We start from the raw sequence: 12921 nt of genomic DNA on the forward strand, positions 1-12921 counted from the left end.
TTCATAAAATTTGCACACACACCAACAAAAACAGCAACAAACTGCTGTTGAGCTAAACGACATGATTATCAGAGTCGATCAATAGAAGCTCTTTCTAGCAAACGGCCCAGGGGAGGGTAAATAGATACTGTTGATGTGGGTAAACGTGTATGTGTATGTGTGTGTGAAAGAAAAAGAGCATAACACAGAACAAGACGAGACGAAAGAACTACAGTGGAAGATTTGATCAGAGCACCTTGACACAAATGCAATCCTGATGCAACATATTTCAGCACTGCAACACTTTCTACTGTTGCTTTTCTGTATTTTTATGTGGTTCCTCAGATAATATGATATCCCATTATAACCCAGGCTATTTAAAACTGCAGGTATCAAAGTTACAAACTACTTTATACGAAAAATAGCCAAGCTATGTTCAAGCTACTCTGTAAAAAAATAAATAAAAATTTTTTTTTTTTTAAAGTGATTTGTAGTATTGTTTATTTTATTATTATGCTTATTTAAAAAAAAACATCTTTTAAAAAAAAGTAACTATATAAATGAGAACATGACTAGATGAGTAACTTACATTTTAGTTACTTAAAAAATCTTACTTTAAAAGTCAAAATAGTCACACAATGAAAGGCAGATCCTGAATGAATCAGTGTTTTAAGCAAATCAGTAGAATGAATGATTCAATGGCTCACTCTGTGACTTGCTGCCACCTGCTGGAGTAATGATGTATATTACAATCTTTTTGAAACATGCAACAGGCAAGCGTAAAATATAAGAGTTATAAAAATATGTAAAAGTCAGTGCTTTTTGAATGCTGATATAAGCAATAAACAAGCACATCAATCACACTGCACAATGCGTCTTCTTTAAACCCCTCTAAAATGTATTTTGGGAAGCAACTCAGCATATTAATATAGTTCTTTCACTAGTTAGCAGCATTAAACCTGTTGTTGCCTCATCTGAATATACATGTCTTTGATGTGAAAAGCAGCTTTATTTGCAGACTGCAAAGTTTACATTCAAATATATTCCCTCCTCCGAATCATTTACACCTGAACAGCTGCTTACTTTTAAGCAATGGTACTGCTAAAACCTGAACACTCTCCTCTGCTCATGTTAAAACACTCATCACGATGGATTCTACTCTAACTATCAATTGCAAACCTGCATGTACACTATTCACTCTAATCCCAGACACCCACACATTCTTCCCTAATGCTCTCTGTGGTGTGCTCATGGGAAATCATTAGTGGCCGGTCTGAAATATGGCTCTTTCCTGCTGTAATTTACTGTGTGTTGCGGGTCTGTGTCCCTACGGCCTTGATTAATGTGATTGGGTGTGTGTTTGTCTCTGTGTTGGTGTATGTGTGTATCAAGGGCCCTTGGGGGGCTGTGGCACAGGAGTATAGAGCGGGTTTGTGTATGTGAGACTGTGCGATTGTTTCTCTCATTAGAGGGGTATTAATATCAGGCAGGCGACAGAGGATGTGCTGGCTAACAGTAACACTGAGATAAGCGGCGTCTCACAGAGAGGCTCTTTAAATATCCAGTGCCTTTTATCTGTTCCTCACACACCCCTGAGAGGAGCATTAGGACCAGACACACACACATACACACTCATTAATATAAAACAAATTCACTTTCACATACACTTTATGAAATGAGTGTGCAATGTTTAATACAGACATACATCCTAAGCTGAAACAATGGCTTATCAGCATAGCTGAAAAAACAGAATGAATCATTTGTGAAGGTTAAATGATAAACGAGTTCCAAGCAGAAGACAATGCTGGTATTTCTGCTGAGATATCAAAGCAATAATCCATTCAAGACCACATGATGCAGTGGTTTTACGTTAGTTAAGAGTTAGCGGTTCTTAAACAGGGGCCATCCAAATCCAAAGGGGGCTGCAAGATGACGTACAAGTAAAATTCAAGCACTTCAGCAAATCAAATATCTTTAATTTCTAACACTAAATGAAAATGCAAAAAAAAAATAAAAATAAATAATAATAATTCAAAAAAATCAACATTTGGACTGAAATAACTTGTTTTTCTTAAAGAACATGCAGCCAGCTGCCTTTGAGTCAAAAATGTTAGAGTAAAGAGGAGTGCTGACATAAAAAAAACCCACATATGTTAAAATAACTGTAATGCATCACCATTGTTCAATATTAATAATAATCATAGCCAGATGTTGCCAGAAAATGGGAGTGGTGGAAAAGTCACTAGCACTAAATTGCTGATTTAAAATGCTGCCAAATTCAGCCGATGTGCAGCAACAGTTTATCTCATCAGATGTCAGGAGTAAGATCCATAAGCGGAGATTTAGCTAGGGATAAAAGATTTCGCTTTGGGTGTCTTTAAAACAGAAATCGTTTTGACAGAGCATTTGATGTACAGTAATGCGTAAGATGCATTCTGAAGGCGTAGAAAGAGCTATGTCAGATTGAAATTAAGTAAGAATACAGCGATTTCCTGGACCTGTCTTTCACCTTTCAGAGTGGATTAGAGAATATACTTTAAATACCAGAACTTGATTATTGATCTACTAAAATAAAAAATAAAAAAATTAACAAAGCCACTGTTTGTCAGTAGATTTATGTCAGTAGCGCTATATGTGATTGTATTTTATTTAGCAATTGTGTGTAGAAAACACAGAAGAACAGTGAGAAGAATAATACTTAAAGTGATAGTTTCTGTCATTATTTACTCACCCTCAAGTTCTTCCAAACATGTATGTGTTTATTTCTTCAGTTGAACATAAAATATATTTGGAAGAATGTTAGTAACCAAACAGTTGCTGTTCCCCATTGACTTCCATTGTATGGGACAAAAATGTACTATGGAGGTCAATAGGGACAAGAAAATGTTTGGTTACTTAACATTTCTTCAAAATACCTTTGTGTGTGTGTGTTTAGCAGAAGAAAGAAATCCATGCAGGTTTGGAACAACATCATAATGTTTTTTTTGGATGAACAGTCCCTTTAATGTAACAAACTATTTGTTTTATAACATTATTCTTATTTTTATTTTTATTTTTTTTAAATTGACCGGAAGTGACAGTAAAGATGTTTATAATGCTACAAAAGATTTTTATGCATTTCAAATAAATGCTGTTATTTTAAAATGACTTTTCATCAATGAATTCTTAAAAAAATGCACTACGGTTTTCACAAAAAATAATTATTATGTTATATTATGTTTCTCAAACACCAAATCGGCATTTTCGACTGTTTTCTTAACGATCATGTGACACTGAAGACTGAAGTAATGACGACATCTCTTTTTTTAATCAAATAAACTGAGCATGAGATTTGTCTAAGAAATCTTTCCAGCCCCAAACATGTTTTTGATAAGTTTAGATGTCTAGTCGCTGTCGCAGTCGCTCACTCATGAAAAGAGAGATGTTCCCCCAGGTGTTCAGTCTGAGAGTTAAGAGGTGCTATGAGTTGGTGTGAAACAGCGCAGGTCTGTTCTGTTCTCGTCCTCGGTGTCAGATGAGAAGTAACTACAGCAGGATCTGCCTGCACCTCCTCGCTTACAGCTGCGAGGTCAGAGGAGGAGGCGCTCCAGTCCCTCGGGCACACGTCGGCTTCCAGAAAACAGATTTCTGCTCACTCCATCACTTTCATGCACCCTTAAAGTATGCTTTTCAGTCTTGTTCTTTCTTCCTCTCTCTTTCTTTTGTCGCCATTGCTCCCTCGCTTCTGCTCAGTAACTGGTAAAAATAGTGCTTCATAAATCATGCATTCTTTTCCAGAGCAAAGAGAGGGGGAGCACACTTTAAAAGAAGAAATGAGAGAAAGAAAGAGCAGATTCAATGAGAGGTTTGATGAGTGAGATGTCACACTGCTAGATAGAACATGGCCACAGGGCTCTTCACACTGAGATGTAATATCATTGTTTTACAGCAGAATTAGATTCAGGTAAGAACAAGAATCCTTCTGGAAACTTCTGAAGGTGCTAAAGCCAACAGGATCAAAAATGGTTAACAGCCACCAGAACAGACACCACTGAAAAATGTAGGTTTAGTTTTAATCAGACTATACAGTGAAATAACTTGTGCTCCTAATCAGTTGTTCTTATTTTGGAAGAGTCATATATTTATTGTAAATAAATATTAAATAAATAGTCTTGAGACATATGTTTATTTCAAAGTAATAATGCATTCTTTACTATATTTAATATTAATTCAAATATTATATTTGTACACTGAATAAAATGTACAATCAATTACTTTCTGCATAACTTAAATAACTGCTACCAAGGTTTCTTATTTGCTAAGTTTATTTGTTAACATGAACTACCAATTAACAATATTTCTACAGCATTTTTAAAAATCTTTATTAATGTTAATCTTAACCTAACTAATGCATTTTTTAAAAATAGTTATTGCACTGTTAATATTTTTATTAACAAACAGCATCAAAGGTTAAAAATGGTGTAAAAAAATGTATATTGTTCTTTGTTAGTTAATGCATTAACTAGTGCGAACAAATGAAACCTATAATATAATATATAAATATAACTATATTAATTTTAACACTTGCTGTATATTACAGTTGCAGGAACAAAATGTGACTGTTTACACAAATTAAAATGCATCAGTTGATATTTATTTAGACAGACCCTGTTTGTTGTGATTTAAGGTCGGATCAAATTGCATTCAGATGTCTATGATAAATTCTAAATGTATCTGGAGGTTACATATACATTTTCCTGCGACTGTACATTCTGACAGCTGCGATTGCTAGAAATATTCCTAGGGATCATTCAATAGTCTTTTAACTTTAGCAGAGACATGTCCCTATCATCCATCCTCAAATCTACCCCCGTGCACCTTTGGCTTAGCAGTGGCATTTTGACGCATTTGAAATGTCAGTCTTCCTTGAATTAATTCCTGCACAGACCATCCCAGAACACAGGCTATGTCTAGGGAGGAAAATCACAGTCACTCGGCTCGGATCGGGTGTGCAGACGGCACTTTACAGCCAACTGACAGATCAACACACATGCACAAGCACCATCTTCAGCCTAATTGGCCATTCTCTCTGTGACATGTCCTTTGTATCTGGGTCGACAGCTGCTGATCACAGAGAAGGGAGAAAAAAGGATAAGCGGAGGAAAGAATAAGAGCACAAACCCTCTTTTCTTCAGCATTGTTCCCTTGAAAAGACAACGCAAACAGAAAGAGCTTAAACACAGATAATCACACACCGGAGTGAAGACTTGCATTGATGTCACAAAGTTTTGGATCGATTCTTGACAGAAGCTAAGCTCTAGAGTTGTTGAATCCAACCAAGGCTTTCCTTTATTTGTGAAGCTTTAGCTTTCAGAACTCAAAAACTGTGTGGAAAGGTCAAACACCTACACATGTGCTCTAACCATCAGTGTTGGAGAGTACAGATAAAAGCACCAATGCCTCAAACTTAATTACATTTTCACCAGTGTCAGTACTTCAGCTGTTTTCAGAGTAATCATCTCAAGTAAATGCATTTTTTGTTTTTTTTTGGTGGTGGTGGTGGAGAACTATTGTTATGTGATGAATATTCTACATGGATGCCCAGCTAGTGCTAAACTCAAACTTGAGAAGCTCTCTCTTCGTCACACACACTGTCCCGTTATTAAGCAATAAAGTACCGAACCAGTTTCACGAGCATCAGTGTCAATGGCTCTTTACACTGAAGGATGCATTACCATATATATGGAGGTCTGGCTGAACAAATAAACACCTGTACTGAGTAAACACAGACTTTAATATCGCATCTCTCCCACATATCCAGAGCACGGATTTACTGACCGTTTCTAGAGCACAGATACAGACAGAGGCATATGCAGGAAATATGTGGACATTAAGATGTGGAAATATTCTCATTCTGTGAGATTGATATATTAACTGCTTATGGTAGTGTGCAGTGAGGTTATTTTTACATGTGCATCACACTGTAGTGCTTTAATGTGAGGTTACATGGGCAAAAGTATAAGAGGTAATAGTTCCTCCAGGACCCTGCTGTTAAAACTTCACAGGAGCCCCATCAAGCAGCTCGATTACCCCTTTAGGAATAAATAACATGTTGGTATTCCTCTTATCAAAGGCCCCTCTGATCTCCACAAATACTGTGTTAACTGTGTTACAAACACACACACACTCACACACACCCACGCCGAGCCGGCATAAACCTAAGGTGGAGTATTTTACACACTGCGGAGGTGGGGATAAGTGGAGATGAAGCTTTGATGAATAATGTGAGCGCATTGCGGAGCGGTAAGCGTGTGTGTAAGTGTCTCGCGCCAAATGGAAACTCAATGTTAAAGTGGAAAGTTCAGCACGTCGTCCCCGTCTTGCAAAAGCAGAACAAGCTCCACCATTGTTCATGTTCAATATTTCATGAGCACTTGTCCTCCTGATCTCGCTAACGTACTGTTAACGTACGGTTCCTGAGTAAATGTTTTAGAGTGATCTTACGCAAGATGAACTTTTGAAATGGTTACAGAAGGAAAAAGGGGAGAGAATTGAATACTCTTCCATGTATAAACACCTATCCTGTGTCGAACCTTCTCTGATTCATTTGTAATATTGCAGTCACTATTAAGACATTGTGATTGGTGAAATTACATAAATCATATCTCAAAGCTTTTGCATTCCCTCTCAGAATTTTCTATTGCCAAAGTATTGCTTGCCCCAGAAACTTTCCATTAAGTCAAGTCATCTTTATTTATGGACCGCTTTATATGATGCAGATTAAGTTGCAAAATGTTTGTTTGGGGAAATTAGCTTTCTCACAAAAGCATTTAAAATAACAGTTCTTCTTTTCATCTTCTTCACCAGTTTTGCTTTTTTTTTTTTTTTTTTGTGGAAACACAGAAATTTGTACAATTAAATTCAAGAATATTGAAACCTGAACTTCACTCTCATGTAAATCTTCCCATTACCCTTAATGAGCTCTTTAGTTTTTGAAAGCAGTTTTAAATAGTTATGAAAAATAACAATGTATGTATTCTAAGATCACCACCCAATTTTTATTTTTATTTGGAGTACCACAATAAATGGCATTATTACAAATAAATTATTCGTTTAATGAATTAATAGTTATTATTGTCAGTGTTTTTCTTTTCAGAAATATGAATACATTCAAAATGTTACCAGGTTTTTAGTTAGTAATACATAGTCAACTAAAGGACAATCAAAGGATTGCATTTAAACTGTGACTTTAAAGAGTGAAAAGTCATTAAAAACTCTTTGAAAAGCAATAATTGTTCTAAATTTAATTATTTAAAATATTGAAATATGAATTCCTTAAAAGTACTAATATCAGGAATCTGAAACTTTCAGTAGAATTTTAATTGTGTGATGTTATACAGACAGATGAAGAGCTTGACTATATTTAGGCATGTAAATATATAACTATATATAACTATACTGAAAGAGGTGTCCTGAAAATTTGTATAGTTTTTTAGATTTTTATAGCCCTAGGCTCTATTAACAGTCAATCAGTAACTCTCTTTCCCTCTGAATCATTTCACTCGTTCTGGTCGTTCTGGTCATGTCTTTGGAGGTTGAGGTTTTGGAACGAGGGTGTTAGCAAAACGGCTGAAGTTGGCAAAATGTCTGGAATCGCCTACAGCGCTCAAATTCTCACGCCGTTTCTGAGACCAAGTGTCACTCACCTGTGCGCTGACTTTGCTTTTGGCCGCCACGGCTTGTTTGAGAGCCTGTCTGATGATGACGTGCAGTCTGAGCACCACGGCCTCGATGTCCTGCTCCCCCTTCATGGCAGCGGCGAGTGACCCCAGTTCCTCCACGTATGACCTCCAATGAGGCTGCACCTCCGCCGCTCCCCCCAGACACGCCCCCATGGTGCTGACACACAGTGGGCGACACGGCCGGGCCTCCAGCAGGCCCTGACAGTGCGGACAGTACCAGAGCTTCAGCAGCGAGCGCCCACAGTCCCTGCCCGCACGCAGGTGCTGGGTGGTGTTGACAACCTCGATGCCCAGGTTCAGCGCTTGCAGGAAGACCCGAGTGGCCAGGAGCGAGCGAGACAGCCGGGTCATCATCATCTTGGGAAATGACCCGAACGCAGAGCTTCCCCTCCAGGCCCCACGGAGGCATTCATCCGAGATGCCCGTCACCGCCCCGTTTCCAAGCAGACGCCGGTAGGTGAAAGGAAACAGGTGGGAGAAGAAGCTAGAGACCATGTCGTTTACATTAGCATCCGAGCCCAGGATGTAGAGGGACATTTCTAGGAATAACTGTGTGACGGCTCCGCTTGCTCCCACCCCCAAACCGGGAAACTCCTCCCGTAACAGCGTCAGAGTGGAATTACGTCCAAGACGGAGGACCATGTCAAAAGCCTCTGAAATATAAGAGAAACAAAGAGATAAATAGAAGAGTGATGGCAGAGTTTATAGGGCTGTCCACTAATTCTTATAAAAATGGTACAAAAACTGTCACTGGGTCTGTACCCTTTCAAAACATACTAATATGTACCATTTACTGTAGGTTCTAATATGTACACTAATATATACCTATAAGGTATTAATATGCAGCCTTTAGAGGTTAAAATGTAACTTTTGAAAGGGTACTGCTCCAGCGGCAGTTATTTTTGCACCATAAAGTTTAGTTGAAAAAGTATAAATGAAATGTTTGCAAAAGCCATAGACCAGAAATTAAGGGTCTGATCAAAATGGCAGACAACTGGATTATATCAATGATATTGTGTTTTGTGTCAGAGACTTCGATCCTTTAGACATTTACAATGATTTTGACATTTACGCTCGTTTACATTTTAAGAAAGAGAACTTCGTATGAATAAATGACTTCTTAGTGGCTCTCAAGCATGAAATTGGTCTAAAATACACATTTTCCTGTGTCTATAATGCCAAGTAAAATAAGTAAATGTCTACATTTCCAGTTTGACTGGAAAATATACATTAAATAAATTTATAAAGATACTATTTATACTATAATATAATTCATATTTCAAAGAGAAGTTGAAAGTTACAGTATGTTAATAACAAAACACACAACAGCTTTGAACTTTCTATTTGAATATTTCAAAATATTATTGTATAAAATTTAATAAATGCAGCCTTAGTGAGCAATAGGTTGACAGTAAACTTCATATTAGGCAACTACACATAACATTAGCTTATGATCTCATAGCTAAGTTCTGCCTTAAAAACTATAGGTGCAACTGACTTAAGTACAGACTAAGTTAGATACTAAGCTCTTACTGTGAATTTAATAAATGGATAGTTCAACTCTAACCAGAAGCAGCTAATCATGCTTTTTAATGATTACTAGGAAGATCAAGCAGGTGTGCTGGAGCAGGCTGAAGCTGAACTCTGCAGGAAAGTGCCTCCAGGAACACATTTAGACACCCCTGAACTGAGACACCAAATCTATTCATTGACACTCTTAAAATGTTACAAAAAAATGAAAAGAAAAAACCTCGGATACGCAAGAATCCACAGAATCTCTTCCTCACAGATGCACAGACAATCCTAATCCCTGAAAGACGATAAACAGTGAGAAAAAAGGAAGATAGAGTTAAAGCTTCCCCTCTAGATTGAAAACCACGATGTCCTTTTAAAACAACAAGGGTGCTTTTCAAGATCCTTATAGCTATAAAAGCTGCTCGATTCATCCGTGCTGGATGCTGGGAGAGAGATGCTGAGATGTTCAGAAAACAGCACAAAGCGAGGGAAGCCTTATCAGCACACAGGCAAAGAGGGATTGCTACCGAACCCACCCAGACTCCCGAGGAGACCAGAGACGGGAGGCTAAGGGGATTTGGGAGCATGTGGAGAGGAAAAATGAAGGCTACAGAAAGAGAGTAAGAATGACAGAAAAAAGAAATATGAGTGAAGGAGAGGAGAGAAGGGCCTTGGGTTTGTCATCCAGACAGGGGTGAAGGTGATTGAGAGGTGGGGAGTCTGCAGAGCCGTGATATAAGCATGCTGCCGAGCAGACTGTTCACAGCCAGGTACGTGAAGAGCTCCATCCATCTCTCCCAGGGAGTCCGGCTCGCAGGGGCACAGGATATTACATCAGCACAACACGCTGGAGGAGTTTATGGATCGCACTGATTGAGATGAGATAGAAATCACTTAGCACTATATCACAGAGCAGTTAAAAGTCTCAAGGTGCTTTTAGACAACCCGGAAATTCACTCGCAGTGGCTATGATCGGAATAACGTACTACATACTCATATTTAATCACACGATATCTGCAGTATGCAGTATGCATGATGTTCTGTTTGCAGATCACCTTATAACTCGGACTGGACCATTTTTCCAAAGGCTTTTTCTAAGTTTACGTAAAATAAGGGACCAATCCCACTATTAAATAGTTGCTTATAAGCATGCCCATATCAAGCATATTGGTATATAGTTTATTAGTACTCAAAAACACATATAAATGCCTTATTCTTCATGACAGTGTTTTATTTCCTTTAATCCTGTGCCATACCTAAACTTAACAACTACCTTACTAACTATTAATAAGTAGTAAATCAAGAGTTTGAGGTCATAGTTGATAGTCAGTTAACAGTTAAAATTGGTCCCCAAACTAAAGTGAGACCGAAAAAAAAAAGCTTTTACTTTTTTGATGATAACTGGACTCTACAATGAACTTTATGGCCTCATGTTGCAGAATAGTACTATGTTTATTGTGCACTATAAATATTATTAATTATCCAACAAAAATTTGGAATTGGTAACAGAGGAAAAAAGTATTTTATCCTTACCCAAGCTGCATTTATTTAATGAAAAAACAGTGAACTCATAATATTGTGAAACATTATTACAATTTCAAATAACTTGTCTTTTTCTTTTTGAATATATCTTATATAATTTATTCCTGAGATGCAAGACAAGGATCACATGATCCTTCTTCTTATTCATATTAATATCAGTGTAAAACATATGTGGAAACTACCATGCTTTTGTTCAGAATGCCTTAATAAATATAAAGTTCAAAAGAACAGAATTTATTTGAAATCGAAATAACAGAATAAATGACTTTACTGTCACTTTTATCCAATGTAATGCATCCTTGCTAAATAAAAGTATTTATTTATTTTAATATAATAGTTTTACTGACCTCATGGTTACGAAAAAGTAAATGAAAGTATAGTACCTAACAAATAAACATTTCAAACTATTATATGAGCTCAAGACTGATTGGAATCCAGTCATATTAATCTCAGTAACAAATGTTTATTTCGCATTTTAATCCCATTTTATGTAAAGAATGAAACCTTTTGGCAGTCTGATAAAATGATGAGTCAAGACAGAGGTTAAATATCTCAGTTAATATTGCCTCGAGTTCATTTGTCACACTGGAAATAGAAGGGCAAGTGGAGCGTATTGCATTGTAGGATACAGCATCTCACGCTGTGCGCTCTGCTTGCACACTGCAAGTTTTGCCAAATACAGCAGGTCACCCTGGTATTCAACAGCCTACAGGAACATATTTACATACTGTGCGCAGTATACATACTGCATACTGCAGAAGTCGTATGCCATTTTGAGACAAACAACAGCAAAGCGGCTTAGAAATCATCCAGCACAGACATACACAGTCAGTGAATGATGCTGGGGTGTGTTTTGCTGAGATTTACCATAGCAGGGTGAGTAATGTGGTGTTTAGGGAGACAGTGCCTAGTGCTCTGTGCTGATGTTAGCAGTAACGCAGCGTCTCGGCTGTGTGTGCTCGCTCTGGGGACAGAAGCGGGTAAGTCTGTGACTCACTGTGAGTTTAGCCGCCGAACAGACGCATACACAGTGCTCTCTGTGATCAACGAGCTCTCAGACGCACTGAATGCCAAACAGGACGCACAGGGAGACACTCTCACATGTTAAAGAATAACAACAGACACACATACAGAGTGTCACACGCATGTCAATTCATATGCAGACACATTCATCACAGCACACCACCTCATGCTGTTTGCAAAAGCACCAGCATAAATAACTCATGCCTATAAACTCATCATATGACAAGACAACAGCGTTCATATTTATGAACAAACATAGACAAAATGTAAAGAGAAATCGCAATGACATGAGCTTAAAAAGTCTATCAGAGTAGGAGTTAAAAAACAGATCTAGACCCAATCTAAAAACAGATCTCTCAAAACCAAGATCTAGACCAAAACCTGGTTCCAAGACTTGTTTTTTTTAAAAAGCAGGAAGTTCATTTTCCTGAACAGCATGACTGTGGCAAAAATCATATATACAGTGTGTGTGTGTGTATGTAATATATATATTTATATATATAAAAATACAAATTGTAATCGCATTGTTATGCACAAAACTAATAATGCATTCAAAAGTACTGTATTGTGCACTTTTTTCATTAAAAAAGTACTGCTACAGTATATGAACAAAAGTGCAATAACATTTGGTTTGCAAACACTTTAAACAAATAAGGTGCTTTTTAACAGCAGTATTCCTTTTACATAGCAGCAGTTAAAATATTTATTGTAAATCTTAACTTATAACATTAATGTATTTAAATTAAATATAAAACAAGCTATTTGTCACTGCCAGGACATTAATGTTTTAATAGATAATATTTTTTGTTATAGAAAAAGAAGTTATGCTCAGAGTCCAGAGCCTCAATCATAACATTATAACAGGCATCTTCTGAGTAGAGACCTGCATGATTGCGGGACCCATCGCAGTGCGGCGCGGGACAACACTTGATGTGGGGGTACAGACTCATGTGTGCAGGATGCGGGAGAATAATTAGGGCCCGCTTACACTAGGTAATCTTAACCCCAAAGCCTGGTTCATTTGACTAGTGTGAACGCTCCGTTTTACTGTCCCTGTCTCGGTTGTTAAGAGGTGAGCAAGAGTGCGGTCCAGTTATATATAGATCAGTGAGTGTGAGCGTTAACCATGCTGGAGTGCAAA

General features: G+C 37.5%; 1 protein-coding gene across 1 annotated transcript in view; it reads right to left on the bottom strand.

Annotated features, from left to right (window-relative positions):
- The window catches only part of LOC127971885 (glypican-3), a 119117-nt gene that overhangs the window by 51632 nt on the left and 54564 nt on the right, over positions 1-12921 (bottom strand). Inside the window, exon 3 of the mRNA XM_052575175.1 lies at positions 7665-8353. Within this exon, the coding sequence (XP_052431135.1) occupies positions 7665-8353 (689 nt within the window). The remainder of the gene's footprint in view (positions 1-7664; positions 8354-12921) is intronic.

The sequence above is a fragment of the Carassius gibelio genome, chromosome B14, assembly GCF_023724105.1.
Source record: "Carassius gibelio isolate Cgi1373 ecotype wild population from Czech Republic chromosome B14, carGib1.2-hapl.c, whole genome shotgun sequence".
Lineage (NCBI taxonomy): Eukaryota > Metazoa > Chordata > Actinopteri > Cypriniformes > Cyprinidae > Carassius > Carassius gibelio.